General features: G+C 40.6%; 1 protein-coding gene and 1 long non-coding RNA gene across 2 annotated transcripts; one reads left to right on the plus strand and one right to left on the minus strand.

The window, feature by feature from the left end:
• Window positions 1–47: 47 nt before the first annotated feature.
• Window positions 48–12744, plus strand: LOC136435472 (uncharacterized). The gene is made up of 11 exons (XM_066429016.1): window positions 48–509; window positions 3096–3182; window positions 5596–5658; window positions 6838–6916; window positions 7403–7488; window positions 8040–8093; window positions 8623–8727; window positions 9136–9247; window positions 9792–9894; window positions 10428–10579; window positions 11193–12744. Exons 1-11 carry the CDS (start codon window positions 435–437, stop codon window positions 11282–11284), a joined length of 1008 nt encoding a protein of 335 aa, XP_066285113.1. The 5' UTR covers window positions 48–434; the 3' UTR covers window positions 11285–12744.
• LOC136435474 (uncharacterized) lies at window positions 12534–15139 on the minus strand. The gene is made up of 3 exons (XR_010755852.1): window positions 15079–15139; window positions 14750–14859; window positions 12534–14384 (listed from the first exon to the last, which is right to left on the minus strand). It is a non-coding gene; the product is annotated as an uncharacterized lncRNA (long non-coding RNA).
• Window positions 15140–21022: the final 5883 nt, after the last annotated feature.

Below are 21022 nucleotides of genomic sequence, written 5' to 3' on the forward strand. Positions count from 1 at the left end.
ATTATTATAACAGGCAGCTAAATTTTCTATGCGGACATCCGTCTGGGGCCCCGGTGTAATATACACGGGAACGAGGCGAAACAGATGGATACACAGGGTGAGTGACTGAGAGCAGAAGATGTTTCACCAGGAATGGCTGTTGTTCTCTGCGACATAGCTGTCAGTTTAACCAATTCTGGCCTCTACAGAATGTAAGAGAGGGAGGCGAGCTACTTATCTACCTACTGGCATCGACGAATCGCTCCGATTGTGCGCTTGTGTCCGCCAAAGGATGGGTGAATAGGGCATAAGTGCTCGGACGATCTCCCGGCAAGGGTGTGCAATCCATTGATCTTTTGTTTTGTTGGGGGGGAGTCGAACCCGCGACTTCCAGTCCAGTGGATGGGAGCGGGTCATCAGGAGCTTGCAGGCATTTCTCAGCGGAGGCGGGCTGGATGGAGCGGGAGGGCAAGGTGCAGTTTCTGCGGCATCACCAAGGCAGTGTCCGAGGTGTAGCCTTCTGTCCCAGGGTGAGTAGACATTATGCAAATGAACCCGAAGGACACGCTTGCACAGGTGATTGTCGACCCATGTTTGTATACAATGTTACCAACACCTTGGATTTAAAAATCACATAATAGTCATTGTGATGATGATTGCAATGAATCATTTGATCATAATGTTATCATTGGTAATGAATCATTTGATCATATTATCATCCCTCTGTATCAGTTACTCTTATTATTTGGGCAATCATCTAAAATCTCTCGCAGTTGCAGCCTGTTATACCATGGGATGCCATCTTTTCACAATTATCATAACCAATACGACCAACGTTGATGTGGTATTGTTACATTGCATAGTTAATGTTACACGTGTTAACGTCAATATTAGGACTGTCACCAGCGCTTAAAATCTAAATTATAAATCAACATCGAAAATGATGATAAAGGTAACGTTGACGCATTTCGGAAAATCCTTAAATCCTACATAATTGTTTAATAGCTCATCAGAATTCAGAATCAATACCTGGATATGTTCCTAAGTAGGTCAACATTTACTAGTACTTTAATATACATATGATAAATCATATGTAATCCATTCTATATCTAGTTGACCGGTGGCGTATCGGCTTCTTTACTACAGTGCTGCGACAACGACACAGAATCTGAAGACACTAACTGACTCATTACAATTCATTTTTTGAATGCTGCATGATCTATACAGATGTGGACTGGTTAATGTGTTCTAAATTGCCTGGTGCGGGGGATAACATTAGCGGCCTATTTGAGACCTATTACTCTTTAACTCCTATACATTTTGGAAAACGAAGTAAACAAATTCTGTCAAGTTGCCAGGCAATGTCACCAAGATACATGTACTGTAAATTCATTTATTGTTGTAGGGACTTAATTTCACAGTTGAGCTAGAAGGGGAAATGAGGTTTTCATAGTTAATGGTTGGAAGGCTTCTGTAGTACAGTAGTATAAAATACATCGCAAATTAATGTTTTCAGTGTTGTGAATTCGCAGCAGAGAGCTCACCGCAAAAATAGAACCACCACAAACATTTCCAGATTAACAGTACTCTGTTTTTAGGACTGCCCTGCGCATAATTGTAAATGTATACCCAGAGTGGTGGTGCACTAATGCCCCAATGACCCATTTCTAAGACAATCTTCCCCACAAGAAAGATATCACAGTTACTGATATACAGTACTTCTTAACTCTTTAAATGTGATGGTGGGAATAACAGTTAACATTATGATATATGTTTTGAATCATGAGTCAACATCGCACAACGTGACTCATTGTTTTTGACACTTGTCAGGAGCAAAAATACATGTGGATGTCAAAAATTTATGACATATCAGCTTATTGACCTGGATTATCGATACCCAACTGTTGAAGGCAAATTTGTCATCAAGTACTTTATCTGAGTTAGATTAAATTATATATTTGTACAATTCATCATATAGCATATCACTGTACTCTTTTTCCATTGATGTTAAGTGGGGACAAATCCATGGACCTGAAATCTTTAAAATATGACACATAGAAATGGCTCTGATCTGGTCTTGACCTTCTGATATATCGGTTTGCAATACAAACAAAAAAAACACAACGTCATGTACTGTAAATGCTGAAATTTTCATGGTCGTTTTATTTTCATGTTTTTTTCTTTGAACTCTCCACCAAGAATTCATAACATTGCCAACATGTGAAAACACTACCAAAACCTCCTTTCCCCTTCTATGGCAAAATTAAGTCCCTGCAAAAATAAACAGATTTCAAAATAAGTCAGAACAAGAATGTAGTAGTTATAAATTTTGCCAATTGCAAATTGTTCAATGCTTGCAGGGACTTGATTTCAGTCCTCTGCTGTGTCTTGGCATGTTCGCAGTTGAAACCATAATAATGCAATCCAAGACAGCACATGAAACCACCTAGAATATATCATGACATGACATTTACATTTTATATGAGCTCACAAGATAAGCAGACCAAAGAGAGATGGAAATTGGTAGCATTGAAGACCTTGTGCCTTGCCCCCATATTTCTGCCACAAAGAACAGTGTGTTGTGTGTTTTCTTGTGTCTCTACGACTCTTATTATTTAGGGGTAGGTGAAATTGGGCCAACAATAATTAACAGTAATAGTAAACATTAATCAGTCATTACCAAATGGCGCTCTGACTCAGAAGACAGCTATGTCAAAGAGAAATAAAACCTATGTATTCTTTGGAAGGTGGATATACCATCCTTTAGAAGGGATGTAAAATGGGGTCTCGTGTTCGAGGAGGTGCCTCGGGCGCGTTATAAAGGGGAAGAGCTAGCAACCCCTCCCTGTACAAATATACCCTGCTACTGAAACAGCAAGGAAACTTGCTGTCCTATGTGCCACTAGGCACTACAAGGGTCTGAACCAACAAACAAATGATTGTTTAAAATATTACGCCAGAAATAGTCACTCAAGCAACTGGATGAAATTTTGAAACAGTCAAATTTTATCCAGTTGCTTGAGTAACTATTTTGGGCATATCTTACTACCTGGATGTCTAACCTTCATTAACGTCTGTAATTTTACTCATCAGATTTTTGTTGTTACTTCCTGCAGGATCGGTACCTGTTCTGCTCTGGTGCCTACGATGGGAAAGTCAACCTGTACTCCGCACAGAAGGGGGACCTGCTCCATACATACAATGTAAGGCTGTCAGTCATCAACACAAAAGTCACAATCTGCCTATTCTTGGATCTTGTTTTGACTGGGTGGGAGAAACTGGCTTCATATGATTCGTAAGAATCCAGGCAGGGCTCGAAATTCATTTTTGGGGATAGGTGCACTGGTGCACCTAACCTAAGAATCTAGGTGCGCAGAAAGGATTTTGGGTGCACAACAGTGAACATAAAATAGAGTAGAATGTCAGTAGAATGTAAATACAAACCTTACTTCCTTTCTTAAGAACATAATTGTGTATTTCTATAGAGCTAACTTAACATTTTAATCAAGAAAGACAACAAAGGTCATATTGCTTTTTCTGATACATGTACTTCAATTTCAAGAATATTCAGTATACTAGTGTACAATTTATAATGCTTTTACCCTATAGCCTACAGAAATATCTAAGTGCACTGGTTCACTCACAGTCAAAAATTAGGCACATCTCCAACATTGGGTGCACAAAAGTGCACATGCACCTAGTATTTTGAGCCCTTCCAGGTCTAGTTTAGATGTGACCAAAATGTAGATAAACAGGCTTTGGCCATGACTTCTCCTATGACCCATATCTGAATTCATACCGAAAGCTGACCCAGATAACATTTTTGGCCTATTTTTAAGTGATAGAACTGGTCTTGGCTTCTGTCATAGGTGATACCTACAATACATGTAGGTTGTTTGTTTTGTTTCGTAGGTCTACAACCAGTACTGAAGTCAGGGCTGTAGTGCAATGATAACTCCGATAGGCATTTGAAGTGTGTGTCAATTGTCAAGTCACTGTCAACCACAACTGGGTACGCCCCCTTCTCACTTGACAGCGTTGGCTGACAAACTGTCAAGCAACCAAAATCACATTTGTGTGACCCATGATTTCATAATTAGAATGTGATGCACATGAAATTTGTTCTTTATTTTTGAAATTCGTTGAGCAACCTGTCCAATATTTGGTGGCTCAGAGTTGTTAAGTACTGTAAATGCAGAAATGTTCGCGGCGGTTTTATGTTCGTGTTTTTTGCGGCGACCGTTTCACCACGAACTTAAAACCACCGCAAACATTTTTTTCCAATAATGTAGCAGTTTTTGACTATAGCGCTGCCGCAAAGTTAAAACCACCGCAAACACTCCATTTTCACCTTAGCGCGAAATAAAAACCATGCAAACTTAGATGCATTTACAGTATATGTGCAGAAGTAACACCATTATTACACAGTATCCCAGTTAGCCACACTGTCAGTTGCATATTCTTGATATGACATATTCTAACATCTTATTACATGGAAGTCGTGAGGAGCATGTCAACCTGGTGTAGAAATCATAGGGTGTCTGACCTTGGAGACTGAACTAATGGCTTTTGAAGGTCAAACATCTGCTGCAGTACACTAATTGGCTGTTGATCATTCAGTATCTCACCGAAGTTCACTCCAGACTGTTCCAACAGAGAAACCATCTGTGTTTACCATGTATTTCTCTGTTGGTCAAAATATTCCCCCATTTCTGTTTGTATGAAACTACAATATTTACCAAGGAGAAAGGGCAGGACATTTTGACCTGTAGGGCATAGAAGGTCCCTGGCCAGCTGGTGCCTCCATTAATGTATGGCTACCTGGGCAAGCTAGCAATCTGCCATTAGAGTAGATTGTTTTCTATATAAAAGAATGTTTCAAATAATCATTTATATGCTGTAAACCACTGTAATTTGGTATGGCTAGATTTTGGCAATTTGGAATCAAATCTGAATTGGTAATTTTTTCATTGCAAAATTGATTTTCCAGACCACGTAATAATGTGAACGTGTCTGTGTTTTCATAAGTTGGGGTACATTTATGAATTCAAAGCCACATTTCAAAATTGAGCAGATTGAAATGCTTTGACTGCCAAATCTTTTATGGAATGAAAAACATAGTGCTTGAAATAGAAAGCAAAACAGGACCAGAAATACTGTTTGTTTATTGGATATGAGGTCATAAAAGGTGCATGTTTTCTCATCCCAATGGTTAAATTCATGAATGAAACCATATGTGCCCTTTTATGTTTACCAAGGTTGTTGCCCTAGATAGTATCCGCTGCTGTTTGTTTCATGGTTACATATTAACATAATTATGGTTAAAGCAAGTGGTACTAATAGGGCTGATTACATCAATGTTTGTCGTCATGGTTTTTCAAATGATACTTCTGTGAACTGAATTCAGACCAAATACTGTAACCTCATTTACTTTCACATACTAGTAATGCTAAAGTCAGGAACCAATTGCGTTTTACCAAAGTGTATGTAGAGTGCACTGATGGTACCATACGTTATACGGTTGCTTTGAATGGTCCATCTACAAATTATGTGGAAAATAGCATGCAGACCCCCTAAAGTTTTGATTATTACGTACATATTTTTACTTATTTCCAGATCACAACTTTGAGTCTTGCCAGGAACATCAACGCTGTCAGGTTTACCAGTGATGGCTGCAGGGTAAGTAACATACTGTGATGAAATGGTGATATCTACTAATATAGTTACACCAGGGTACATAATTCAGCCACCCTGAGAAGATACGTCCAAACAGATCTCCAACCCAACGTCCACCAGTATAATGCACTCTTGTATATCTAAACTGAGGGTGCTGCACTAGACATCTCTCAAACCCACTGTTTTTCAAAGATCTATGAAACCCTGTGGATTAATGTTAATGGTTGTTATACTATGATACAGGAAAAATTAGCAATTCATCATGCCTAACTTGGTGTACCTGTATGTGTTTTGGGTTTTCTTAATAAAAAGCAAACACATGTATAGATGCAAACTAGCTTGGTTTTGACAATTCATCTAATAAAAAAAAGGAATAATAATTTTGTGTAGTTGTGTGTAGTTGTAGTTGTTAATGTTGTTCTCCTACTCATCAAGTACTACCAGCCATGTTCCATCTGTGCCATGATATGTCATACATGGCCCAGGGATAATTGTTGTTCATTTGTATGTACAAACATGTGTTGCCATTTCTCAAGTGTAATCATTACTTCTAAAAATCTCCATATTTCATCAGTAAATTATTCACCACTGGCTCCAAGGCATATATATACAACCGCATAATTTTCATTTGTGCTGCAGCTGGATATGTAATTCTGATGATATTGTATTGCGTTCTAAAAACAATTTAGACGTTGTGGCATCTAAGCAAAAGAGGAAGCATAGTTTCTGGGTTGATATTTCCTTATGAACATTCCTTTAGTGCATTTCTGTGCTTTTCAAGGAGAATTTTCAAGTTTCGAAGAGAATTTTCAAGTCTATGGCCTCCCACAATAACAGCAATGTTTGCCTGTGTCTTAACCTTGTACTGTAACAGCTTGTTACAATAAGGAGGTTCCATTCAACCTCTTTGATTACAATAAAAGAAACGTGTACGTACTATCTTCAATACAGCCACATGCTTATGGTCCGCTACTATTACAAAATACTGGTATTTAATGTTTCCTGTGAACTTGTATTTTTATGTATGTGTAATTTTAAACTTGCTGCAAGTAAAATTCTATTTCAGCTGCAAGGCTTCCAGGTTTTTCGTGAATAGACCATTCATTCATACCACTCGACCTCTACCTGCCAATGTGACCGATAGACTCACAGTTGATTGATGATTTGACCTTTTCCTCGCAGATCCTGGCGACCACGACGGCGAGGAGGCTGGCTATCATTGACGTGGAGAGCGGCGAGCAGCTCGGCTCGTACGACAGCTGTAAGTTTGTTCTGTCTGTCAGATCACGCTCTGTTACGCCGCGAAGGTGACTTTTACAACACTGAAACTCTACTAAGCAAAAGTGAACATTCCCAGTACCACTTGTTAAGAATGTAGTATGGCGATCTTTGAAAAAAATCTATCAGGAAGATGAGGAAGAGGCTGAGCTATCAATATCCCAAGAGACAGTTACTAGTACCAGGGAAGAAAAAAAATGTTGATTGTACGTTGAGCATGAGAAGCAAGGAATAAAACTAAAGTCTAACATAAAGGGACATTTTCATGTTATGTAAAACACCCACCCAAACATTCAATGATAGACAAGGTATTTGTCAGATTGTTTTCAGAAAAACAAGCTATTTTTACTGTCCAAGCTCAACAGGTGAGTAAAATGTTGGTAAAATGAGGCCAAGTTCAAGTTACCCACCCAATAATGATGAATGATAATTCAGACGTTTTATCCTGTTTTTTCGACTTCTTCTACAGGTGCTTTTAATGGTCGTGATCGTACAGGTTTGGCTGCAGACCCCACCAATCCCAGCATAGCTCTGTGCTGTACAGTAAATGGCAAGGTAGGTTCTGTTTCTTGTATACACCTTTCTCATGCAGCGGACGTGATAGAATGAAGAAGAGGCCAATGAGGCAAAGAAGCAAAAATAATGTACAGATTTAGTTTTCCTCCTAAATCACATTTCATTTTAAAATATGATACCCGAGTATCAATATTATAACTAATGTAATGCACAAAAAAGATGCAGCAATTAAGAGCTTCGTTGACCGATCCCATAGTCCCTGCCCTCCTTTGTCAAAACGTAGAAATGCAAAATAAAAACATTGAAATGCAAATATTTGACGGTCATGCAGCCACTTCCTCATTGGTCGATTCTCTAATCATCAGGTAATCATTGGCTAAACTGCTAATTGTGATTGACAGTTAGGATCGGTCTAATGTTTGCCACAAGGGCCTCGTTTTCATTCTATTATGTCCGCCGCGTGAGAAAGGTCTATAAGAGTCTACCTGGCCTTATGATAGGACCTTTGTCATTGGATTAAAATGCTGAATTATACAGCTGCTGCTCAATGGTAGTGTTTTCTAACTGTTTTACCCTTGCATCCCTTTCAGGGTGTGACAGTGTTTGACCTGAGAATGCCACTCCCACTGGACTTCATCAACGATGTAAGATCGCTTTCCTTTTGCTATTGAGACTAAACCATACCAATAAAGCGAGTCTCTCGCTGGACCGTGCCTGTTTGCACCAAACTGTGCCAGACATTCACAAATGGGCACAAAAAGGGGCTATGCCAATTTGTGGGAAAAAGTATTTAAATTTGTGATTCAGAAAATGACCAAAGTGTGTGCAACGTACATCTATATTTTATTCCATCTTACCTTAAGTTTGTTGTACCAAGTTTCATAAGTGAACATCCTCTTATCACTGCAAATGTTTTGTTTAATAATGATTTCAATTAAGTGGCAACACTGGGATTTCCAGTAACCTGGTCATCTGGGCTTCATACATTGTCACGAATTGTCACAAATTTCCAAAGTTGGCGCAATTTGGCATGGTCCAGTGAGATACCTGAAATACAAAGAGCTTTGAACTTATTGTCTTGATGATGTACTCGATCATTTAAGAGCTCCTATATTTTATCTTGTAGTTTCCTTCAGTGTTACCATGGTAACCTGGCTGTTGTTGTTTCCTCAGCTCCATGGCAACATAATCCGGGACTTGACCTTCCTCCATGACAGCTGGCCTTGGTGCAAGGGGCAGTCTGCCTTCCTGTCTGTGTCAGTGGACGGCACTGCTAAAGTAAGGAAGCTACGCAACCACATCAATTGTACTCAACAATCCAATTCTTGTTTCAAATGATTTCTAATCTTTATTGATGTATTGATTAGCATTGGAAATTAAAGGGGTAGTCAATTCTAGAAGTAAGTGTTATTTTCTAAGAGACCACATCTTTATGAATACAAAATCAACCACGTTTGTGAAATTTCATTACATATTAAAAAGATGTGGACCGTTTATAAACCAGTAAAAGAGAGAAGAATTTTGATACTATTTACAGACACCCTACAGACATGATTTTCAAGATCATTCATTTAATTTCAAAATTATTCTTTCAAAGAACTAAAGCCAATAAATGTTGTGAATGCTTAAGTTAGAGACATTTTCTGAAAAGTTCAGCTTACTAATGTACACATGTATGTGTTCCAGGTGACGACGTTAGATGGTAAAACCCTGCAGACTGTTGACTGTGGGTCCTGCCTGCACAGTGCTGCACCCACGCCTGAGATATACGGGTCAATGGCGGACGATGGCTTCTACAGTACGTTTTCCCCTTAAACTTCTGTTTTTGTTGTTGTTTTGCATAACTGGTACTCTGCCATTAGGCGTAACACACCAGTTCTGTAGAGTAGGTACATGGGTGATGTTGGCTTTTAGAGTGTGTCATCCTCTTTGAATACCCATCTGTTGGTTTGTTTTGCATCACCGGCAAACTGCCTTTAGGCATAACACACCAGTTCTGTGCAGTAGGTACAAGCTGCATAAGACTGGACTGTAAGGTGTGATCCACTCACACAGGGTTAGACCCCTACTCTTTTCGATAAGTGTGGTGGTATCTTTAAGGTGCTCAAGGTGTGGCTGTCCTCAAATATGTGACCTCTGGCTTTATTTTCCATCCGAGAGGATGTCTCTACGTAACAGGGGCTGGGAACTCAAGAGTTTAGTGAGGTAATAGATAGAAGTGTACTGGCAGTGGGACCTGCTTGGGATTCAAACCCAGAACCTTTAGATTCTAAGTCAGCTATCCTAACCACAAGACCACCTTGCCACCTGGTGATGATATGAATTATGATTTTCCCCTCCAGGCCTGATAATGCTGGGAGGAGACTCCATCTCTGCCTATGTCCCAGAGGTGGGCATTCAGGAGTTGCTGCAGGAGCATGGTGAAGCTCCCGTCTGGAAAATCAGGTGGGTGGGAAAAAGTTTCTCTACCTTCTGCAGTTGTCAATAGACCGATCCTGACTGTCCATCACAATTAGCTGTTCAACCAATGAGAGCATGGCAATTAGCAGTTTGACCCATGAGAGGGTTTCTCCTTTCTTAAGGAACATTTTCAGTGCATCCTAGAGACTTCTCGTGGTAGCTGCATCTAGAGCTAGTCAATCTCAATGTAGTATGTAAATAGTTGTAACAACTTTTATGTAGTTTGTCAGTTGTATGTTGTTTTTGTACTCCAGGTAGATTAGCTTACTCATTGTATGATAGCTAATGGAGGAAATAAAGTATCCGAGTTGCATGTCCATGAAATATTTGCATTTCTAGGTTTTTATTTTGCATTTCTACATTTTGACAGAGGTTGGCAGAGCTGTAAGATTGGTCTATTTGGATTTGAGACAAGCCATTTCACTTTATGATGTTCTTTGCAATGTTCTTGACACCAAGACTTAAAAAATGATTTAGTCTTTGCCTGCTTTCACTCCTTCCTTCCACATCCCACTCAGGTATACATCCAATGGCAGTATGTTGTATTCTGTATGTGACAATGGGATGGTGCGGAGGTATCGCAGGTATCCGGACCATCATGAGTATCTAGGAGAGGTCTTCAGGCACAAGAGTGATATAGAAGACATGGACATATCAGCATATGATGAATGTATCCTTTTTTACACTGCTCATCTGTGGCACATGTGTGATTTAGAAAAAAAAAATGTTATCATTATTATTATCATGTTGTGTATGATCATGTGTTTTGAGGGTCAAAATCTACACCTTTTCTAAGTTTTGGGTTAAATATTTTTTCAGTCAGTGGAGTGTGTTTTATGTTGTGTGATGTCACAGGCCAGTATGGTTTACTACTAGCACTTGTATTTTATAAATTTTCCATACTGCTTATCCTATTAATATACACGTTTATAAGTGTATTGAATCATGCATAATTTCTTCCAAATCTTCAGGTATGAGCTAGTTCACAGTTTCAAGTGCACATGTATAGTGTTATACATTGTGGTCTAAGGTCAAAGTTTAAGGCCCCTGACATGTAGACATAGAATGACCAGGGGCCATAAACTTTGACCTCTTCACATGTGCCATTGGAACTGTGAACTTGCTTATTACTGCAAACACATTGTATTTTTGGATATTGGAGTTTTCTTTTTACACACCCAGTAATTTCTCACCTGCTGACAGAAAACTCTAATATCCTATTGTCTTCCAACCTGATGAAATTATTTTCGGACATTGTGTGTTTCCTTGACGCATCTCCCCAGATCTAGTCACAGCTTCCAAAGATCGCACAGTGGGCTTGCTGAAGCTCGGAGCTCCCAATCACGGTGTGACAGAGTATGCAGAGCTGACGTGATGATGATGTTGCAGTCAGAGCTCCCCTTCTCAACTTACTCTTGTACAAAACCCCACCACCACTGCAGACTCTTATATACATTGATGACATACAGTGGTTCTTCAGACATTGCTGACCTAAGAACAGTTCCATTTGAGCATCTCTTTGAGATATGTAGATTTCCTAAAAATACCAGTCAACTTTTTTTATCATCATTGAAGCCAGCTGAAGCTTGAAATTGAATACCCGAAGTAATATCATGTTCGTCTGAGAAATTTAGGAAGGATGGTCTCAGTTGGTCAGCAGTATTTGATTGGATCAAGTTTAGGACTTGATTGAAGGCTTGAAGCACAGTGGGGAGAATTTTTATGACACTCCAAACTTGGAGCGTGTATGAATGGTTAAGTGAGTGAGTGAGTAAGTGTGAATGGAACAAGTTTTTACTAGTGATTCCAGTAGATATAGCTTCAGGGTGTGAGAGGAAAAAATCTTCAGATTGGAAGTTGCAAATAGAATCTGGTGGTACAGAAGTACAATGTAATTATATCGTTCTGAGACAAGCTGAAAGTAATGGTACTACACACTGGCTGAACAATAGGCCTCAAACTCAAAAGGATTCCTCCAGTCAAACCTAGAAGCGTGCAATTCTGTCTGTAGTCTTGAATACGACCTGGAAGCCATCCACTTTTAGCCATGGACATTGGTGCCATTCTAGTCGTATTTTACTCATAAAGTTTTTGTCTACTATTGATTGTAGCCGGATGGATCTTAAGAGAGTTAGCAGTATTTATTGAGACAGAAGACTTCATGTTGAAACTGCTATTACGGTCCATCACATTATGATATAACCTTCTGCAAAATGCTGTGTACATAGATCTGCACTTTTTATGTCCTATATAGACAACAATGTCAATCATTGTTAATGATCATGTATGAATGAAAAGAATCATCCAGAATTTCACATTTAGAGGGAAAAGAGTCTGTACAGAGTTTTGAAAATCTTAAGCAGTGCTACATATGGGGTCTTCAAACCCTTACAATTCAGACATTGTCTTGTAATCTTTTCATCAAGAACTGCTTGTCATAGGCAGTGTTGACGAGAACTATATGTTTATGACAGTGAGGGTTGTTCCTGTAGCAATTACATATATTACAGTGCCGACCGACTCCAAAGTTTAAATAGCATTACTGTATGATTTACATGATATGTAACAACCTTTTTAGCAATAATTTCTATTTCTAAAAATTGATTACTAGTATCACAATGACATTTCGTGCACTCGTCTGATGTTTTCATTTTACAAGTTGGGACAAAAAAATGTACAACAGCATTTTATAATTATGGTACTCCATTTATCATTCTCGTTTCATTTTGTCAGGCAGTGAAAGACAAACTTGTCTGTAAAAGATTAAACATATTCTTAATTCTGCTATTGTTTCTCAGATCAAGTACAACATTAAAACATGTTTTGAAGGCACAAGTATGTCTGTGTATGATACATCAATTATTCTGATTATCTCTCAAATTGTACAGGATGGAGGCATTTGATAATTGACAGGTGAGGAATACTGTAAATGCAGAAATATTAGCGGTGGTTTATGTTCTTCGTTTCTGCGGTGAACTCTTTACCGTGACCAGTCAATCCATTGTGTGACTGTAGCGCTACTATTGTCTCAAATGGGAACTCAAAATCACCATGAACACTCCATTTTCTCCCTCCCGGGAAATTAAATCCCCGCAAATATTTCTGCATTTACAGTACCATCTTGTAAGGGTTTATCTGTGTATAAACTGTTGCAACAATGGATATGCAGAGTATTTTTTACAAGGTGTACTGTCAAAACTACCCAAGAAGACTACTCATGTGACCCATTAATTCTGGTGTATATAGACAGGATTCTTAATGCCTGTGTCTATGGGAAATATTATCTGAGGGACCATCAAAAAGTGGTCACATTGGCCAAGTGGTCCTTAGGTGGAGGTGTACAGGTTGGCTGTACATATATTTAATTAGTGTTCTATTTGTGGAGACATTTTACTCTAAAACTACCCTCCAAAACAAAATTAACTGTCTATAACGTTTATATTATAGTACAGCATAGGAAGTACCGACTAGTACGTTTCTGCTACAAACTGTTATATTTGTAATGTTGGCCAGACCAATTATCTTTTTTTGCGTTAGCTCGATGACAAATGGCGAAAGCAACGTCTGAGTTTTATCCTGTCAAAAAAGTTCCGACCATTCCTCCCAAAGAATTGCCAACATAAGCTCCCACCGCCGCCCCCAACCCAGGAATGGGAATCGCCAGCTGCCCGAGGGCGGGTCCGAGGTACCATGCGCCGAGGGTGGCGCCCACGACCGTGCCTGCCATCGGACTCCCAACCCTAACCACATCTTTCCCAACTTCCCACTGAAACTCCTTCAGTGATATCTCACCGTTATTCCACCTTTTGTAGGTAGCCGATAGTCGGGGACAAAAGTTGATAACAACGTCGAGGGCCCACCCCAAATCGCCAAGGAACTGCCCAAAATGCCTCAAAGTATTTCCGAAATCACCCCCCCTCTTGAGGTATCAAGCCCATCGCTACGCCGTCGGCTGCCTCCCCTGTTAACCAGAACCCACATACTTTTCCCAACTCTTCTCCGACATAGCTTCCTATCGCTTTCCCCACCCAAGGAATCATTAAATGCCCCACATTCTTGCCCGCGGCTTTACCGACCACCAAGCACAGCCTCCTGGCCATATCACGCTCAAACTCCTCCTGTGATATCTCTCCCTTTTGAACCTTTTCATAGTGAGCAGACATGCGAGAATATAACTCATGACCGTCAGCAATAATGTCTACCACCTTCCTTATTACGTCGACTTTGTCCTTCCAATCTTGAAGTTCCGCCATTCCAGAGCCAGAGGTTTCCTTCAAAGCCCCCTTCCCGACATCATCTTCTCCCTTCCATTCCCTCTCCCTTCCCTCGAGTGAGCCCTTCCCTGTGTCGTCATCAGCTGTCTGTTCAAATGCTGGGGACTTTCCCATGACGTAAGTCACAGTCAGTAGGCCAATAGCAATCAGCCACACCAGCGACATGGGTTTAGCCATTGTTGACTGTTTGCTTTGTTTGTTCTGTTGGATCAAAATGTTATCCTAGCGTTAACCGTGTGTAATTTGAACTTATCGTAATGTCAAAATGTACCACAGATTACTTTGATTTGTATTTGCAGTATCATACGACGGCTAGTAAACCGAAAATCCAAATATGTAAACTGATCGGTCATCAATTATTTTGTGACCAAAAAAAGGAGAAAAAGTTACTATCAGTGAGTATCAACCAAGGAGCAAGCAGCTACTGCTAGTACAACACTAATATCATGACTGGGCCTGGCTTGATATTTCACTCGGACATCGGCACTTGTTAGAGCAAGAAGTTAACGTTGGTTATAAGTTGAAAGGTAATTGTAAACACGTTCCAAATGTATTTGAACGCTTACCTGATAGGTGACGTGGCACAACTAAGGTGTGGTTCTCCTGTGGTTTGTATGAAAACACCCAACAGAAGCGGCCCGACAAAGTTTGGGTATCCGGCACATGCAGCTCGTACCTTGCAAATGCAATAAAACGGACGTTAAATATACTATTAAGCTCTCCCCAGGAGCTTCACTAAAAAGTTACGATTGCAACTTGGGAGGATGAACACGAATAAATAGATAAACACCAAGTGGGCAACATAGCATTGCAACATACACCGTAGGCTATGCAGACGAAAACTGAAAATGTAGTACGCAATTGATCACACAAGGAGCAAAGTTTAAGAAGTTACCTTTCAGTTGCGGCAAGTTTTGAGAGCCCCGTCTGACCCGACAAGCAAGATATAGAGCCTGTGCTGCCCGCTTTACATTTACCTTTTACTGAAGCTGAAAAGAACTGCGTGCTTTGTTGTACAGGTAATATATAATTTGTTTGCAAACTGTGCTCATGGGAATCCCCGATAGTTTCGGTCAGGTGATAGCATGACATCATCATGGGTAAGGTGTGCTGGTACGTCGTGCTAGGTGACAACAAACAAACAAACAGACAAACGAAGAAAGATTGAATAAACAACACTAACATCACCTGATCGTCTGAATTAGACATGTCTCTACCAGTCTATGGAAACGTTACTCGTATCAAGGTAGCTGCGGAATATCAATTTGTAGTTTTTCTAAGCTATGTATTATTAACCTCGCTGGGGACTGCCCGAAGTTTTGTTTATAGATTGGGCGGTTCTATGACGTACGCCCACCTCGAGCTAGCATAACAAAGAAAATTGGTTTATAATACGGCGCTTACTAACCTTATCTCACACTTGCCACAAACGTCAACAACTTCCTTGTATAAACTAGCATCTTAACAGCCGGTGTTCCACGCAGGACTTTTTTTGGGTACCTGCATGGGGCGTCCCGACAGCGCTCTACGCTACTGCCTACATTTGACGCTAAATCAGCCTTCGTGACACCGTATGACGAAATCCATGGAGTCGACTTCTTGACCACAGTTACTGTTCAGCACAATCCCAGAGTTTCCTACGACTGCACAAGTGTTGAAATGGCGGTCCTTCAGAGGTGATTTGTCTGGGATCAACTTCAAGATGCCCTTTGTGATCGTGACCTTGTTGGATAAACTTATTTCATATTTCAAACGTCGCCCTATCTGTAGACTGGACTTCGTTAGCGTCAGGTTTGTTTCCGGGTTGTAAAACTTGATAATATTTTGTCTGGAAGGAGAAAAGGTACTATTCAGCCAGTTTTCAATAGTCACGACAGACAGCAAGACATTTGTGAGAAAACTATGTTCAAAGATACGTCTATCTATGTGGAGCACGTTATCAATCAGAGATATGATAGATCACGATATAGTGAAATAAGAAATTACTTTTACTTCTGTGTTTAGAAAAGAAGAAATAACTTTTACTTCTGTGTTTTAAGCAGCAGTCGACTGGTAAAATTGCCAGAAATTAAGATATTGCTAATCTTTCTCGTCAAGAGTTAAGCCCCCCTCTCACTGGACATGCGGCACGTTGGCGACCTCGCTGCGACCGAGTGATCATTTGACAGAGCGCTCAACTAATTTAATCGATAAAAACGAATCGTTTCAAGCTTTACGTGTTTGTTGTCTTTTTAGTCATACATTTGTACTTGTAAGTTTTGCATGATATTCCCATTATGAAGTCAAGGGTAACACAAATCCAATTTAGAACGCAGCGAGGTCACCAACGTGCCACAGGTCCAGGCCTTTGTCGGGGCGCCATCTAAAATAGTTTATCGGGTCTCCTACAATCAAAAATTGTTGGTAAGCGGTGAGTACGGCAGCCACGGAAAGTCCGAGTGGGATGGCACCCAGGCTAGTCAAGAGTGTCTTGAACATTTCTATCTGCCGTTTTGTATCAGTATCACTCGTATTGTCACCTGATATTCTGCACCTCGGTACTGTTGAAACACCTTTTACACCTGTTCTCTGACGCAGTTATCCCAGGTCCCGATAGTTGTGCTGTCTGGCGTGATTGTCCGGTTGGTGCCATAGTTCTAGACAAGAGAAATGCACATTTAACAATACTAACATAATCTAATGTTACCATCACTGCTATATAATGAAAAACTCTCTAACTTCCTGTTTTCTGTATCTGTATAGCCGGTATAACCGCCCTTTGGCGTAACACACCAGCTTCGCAGGCACGCGGCGCGCCAGCAGCTGGTTATATTACACTGAACGGCCTGTCACACCTAACTTTTGCACATCTGACTGCAATTGTTCTTTGAAGCTATTTAGTGAAGGTGTTCCTACAGCATCTGATGACAACGACTTCCGTTCTACTATGGTTCTCGGGAAATACGAATTTTTGAACACACCAATCCTTGGTTGATAACTCTGGTACTTAAAGGCATGACTATTTCTTGTCCTTTTCTTGGCTAGTATTAGATACTTATCAGTCGGTACATCCACAAGTTTATTAGTCATTTTGTACATCATGCAAAGCCTGGATATTTTACTTCTGTCTTCAAGTGACTTCCACTGTAGATCTGTTTTCATTTTAGTGACACTAGCACCCCTGTCATAGTTGTTCGTGCAGAACCTGGCAGCTTGGTTCTGCACCCTCTCCAGTTTATCCTTATCTTTCTTTGTGTATTGATCCCATACTGTTGCAGCATATTCAAGGTTTGGTCTTACTAGAGACGTGTATGCAAGTGCTTTTACCTTTGCTGGGCATACCCACAAATTACGCTTGATCACTCCAAACGTCTGCTTAGCTTTAGTTGTCACTTTGTTAATATGGGTACCCCACTTCAGTCCAGTTGTTAATGTAACGCCTAGGTATGGGTGGCTTTTTGTTGTTGCTAGAGCCTACAGAACTGGTAGGTGGTTACAACAGGGGTCCGTTTGTTTGTTATGTGCATGATGTAACATTTTTCCGGATTAAACTGCATAAGCCATTTGCGTTGCCATTCCTCGAGGGCGTTCAGATCTGCTTGCAGGAGTTGTGTGTCATTCTGTGTAGATAACTCTATATATAACATGCAGTCGTCGGCAAATAACCTCACATTTGAATCAAGCTGGTCTGGCAAATCATTTATGTACAAGAGGAAGAGTAATGGTCCCAAAATAGTACCTTGAGGGACTCCTGACGCAACTCTAACTGGAGCTGAGGCATTCCCTTCTACCACAACCGTCTGTTCCCTACCGGCAAGAAAGCCTTTAACCAACTTAGTGTAGTGCCTTGAATTCCATAGTACTCCAGTTTTGAGATGAGTCTACTATGTAGGACTTTATCGAAGGCTTTAGTAAAATCAAGTATTGCTAGATCCACCTGTTTTTTACTGTTCAGTGCACCCTCGATGTCGTGAACTGTTAATATAAGCTGTGTTTCTGGGATCGCTTTGCTCTGAATCCATGTTGATAGTCCGTCAAAATGTTGTAACTTTCTAAGTGCTTGATGACATGGCTGTGAATAATGTGTTCGAGTAGTTTGCAGGACATACAGGTCAATGAAACAGGTCTGTAGTTGCTGGGGATCGCTCTATCTCCCTTTTTAAAAATGGCACACATATTTGCTTCCCTCCAGTCTTTGGGGATTTCTCCTCTGTCTAACGAGTGTTGGAAGATATTGGTTAACACAGGTGCTATTTCGCTGGCTGTCATTTTGAGGAACCAAGGTGGTATTTGGTCTGGTCCAGATGCTTTAGATGGATTAAGACCTTGAAGCATTTTTTCGACGCCATTTGGAGAAATCTCTATGTGTTCCATGGGAGGGGTACAGGGCTGTCCGAGAGATGGCATGTCTGTGGTGTCTTCCTCCGTAAATACACTTTTAAACTGTGAACTGAGTGCCTCTGCTTTTTTCTCGCTATCACTGATAATGGAATTCCCAGTCTTTAGAGGGGCTACCCCGACAAGGTCTCTCCTTAAGCCTTTTATGTACAACCATGTTGTGTTTTAAAAACGCAATGTCATGTTTTAATCTAAGAAAGGAGAAGCAGGTAAATCAAAGATATAGATAACACAAAGAATAGTTTTCTTATTATATGCTAGTTATTTAACTTGATACGTTTCCCCCCAATTGGGCATGACTATGCTTCATGATCAGTCAAATTTTGCTGATTGAAATCTATATAGAATACAACACGGGGTATTCCGTATCACCCGAGGTCCCAGCCCGACCGCGGGTCGGATCGCCCGACGGCCGTAGGCCGGAGGGCGATCCGACCCGCGGGAGGGCTGGGACCGAGGGTGATGCGGAATACAACGTGTTGTATTTTATTTATGTCATACCTTGGTCATACCCACTCGAGAAAACACATATCTCAATGCAGAATGCGCCAGAAGTTGAGGGAGTTTTGTGTCCTCGAACAAGAAACTGTAGCAACATTGATTCCAAACTCCGAATCCGGTATTCAAATTTCCGACGGCCGCGCAACCGGCGCGCTCGAAATGCGTTCGAAATATTCTATGGAAGCCTGTGTGATAACACTCCCGAACCCTATGTGACCCGGATAGTTATCACACGGTCCGGAACACCCGTATCAGGCCCAGGCATGACATAAAGTGTGTTATGGTCGGATTGGGGTTATACTAGTTCAACAGTTCAGATTGACACAGATTTGTGACCGCTATTCCATGTAGCACGCTGTTGATCTTAGTTGTAGTTGTAAAGATACGCCGTCGAGAGCAAATTGAGAAGGTGCTATTCTCCAGCGTACACGTGACTGTATACCATGCGCATTCATTCACAAGACACCCGATATCTTCCTACCAGAGGCAACCTCTCAGAGGACGTCACGAAAAAACAACGTTACCGGGCTTAAACCATCAAACCATCTCCGACACGTTTACCATATGTAATGGGCTGCCACAAGGCAGCCTCTTATCACCAATTTTGTTTAATGTATATGTATCTGAAATGAGTGTCATGTTATCGAGGTCTGGGGTGGGTTGCTCTGTTAATTCAACTGTAATTAATCACCTCATGTACGCGGACGCATTTGTCTCATTTGTCCCTCCCCAAAAGCACTACAGAAGTTAATTCACATGTGTGAGGTTGCGGGAGCAGACATCGATATGTTGTTCAATGAAAAGAAAACAATGTTCTTGTTCCCGCTTCCGGTTACACAACCCACCCCCACAAGTGAAGCTATATGACTCCATGTTAGAATATGTCCCTTCTGCCAGTTACCTTAGTTATTTGTTTACCCCTGACTTGTCTGATAATTTAGCCATACAAGGTAATGTGAGAGGGCTTTACTCCAGAGCGAATTCACTTATACGTAAATTCCGTTTTTGCTCCTCTCTCTCTCTCTCTCTCTCTCTCTCTCTCTCTCTCTCTCTCTCTCTCTCTCTCTCTCTCTCTCTCTCTCTCTCTCTCTCTCTCTCTCTCTCTCTCTCTCTCTCTCTCTCTATATATATATATATATATATATACATAAGTGTAAAAAAAGTCCAATCTAAAATTTTAGATACGTCGGAAGAGGATTACGACACATTGGGTTTCCAAAGAACACCGCCATTTCTATGCTGATAACTGCAGGCTGATTACAGGTTTGCGTAGCAAAACCTTTGTTGGAGCCATTGGCATGTGTGGTGGCCGCCATCTTGATTTTGTGACGTCGCAGGGTAGTCATACCATTTCATTAGGAGGGGTGTTTTTTTTTGGTCGCTAACGTTAGCGTCCTCTCTATTTTTAACAAATCGGCATACAACTATCCAAGGAGACTATCACACATTCAACTGAAATAAAAATAAAAATTCAATATCAATTCATATTTATAAAAAGACCCCGTAATCGCTAAACTAACATAGCAAACCTGAAGTATATGTAGCACAAATACTTTATTCTAGTTAATGTTTATTTGTTGTGTAATCATGTAAGGCGATTTGACCTAAATATCAGTATCACTTCCGGGTCATAAAACTGTGCTTCCTCTCCACACAGATGCTGTCAGCTTGGGAGTCGTTTTTCGTCCTTTCATTTTACTCAAGACATGTACAGCCCGGAACATCGGAAAAAAAGCAACACATGAGAAGTACAAAGATGATGTACAGCACACAGATAAAGAGGAGATGAAGAAAGCACATGTGACCATATCGGGTCGACCCCGAGGCGGCACAACATGTCGTGATACTTGAGTAAGGAAGCACAAACACCCCTACACAATATCATGGCATAGTCCATCCTTCGTGCTAAAGCCTTAGTTAAAGTGCGCATGAGCGACGGTCTCTTTCTGCCGAGACCCAGA

This window comes from Branchiostoma lanceolatum, chromosome 5 (assembly GCF_035083965.1).
Source record: "Branchiostoma lanceolatum isolate klBraLanc5 chromosome 5, klBraLanc5.hap2, whole genome shotgun sequence".
Classification (NCBI taxonomy): domain Eukaryota; kingdom Metazoa; phylum Chordata; class Leptocardii; order Amphioxiformes; family Branchiostomatidae; genus Branchiostoma; species Branchiostoma lanceolatum.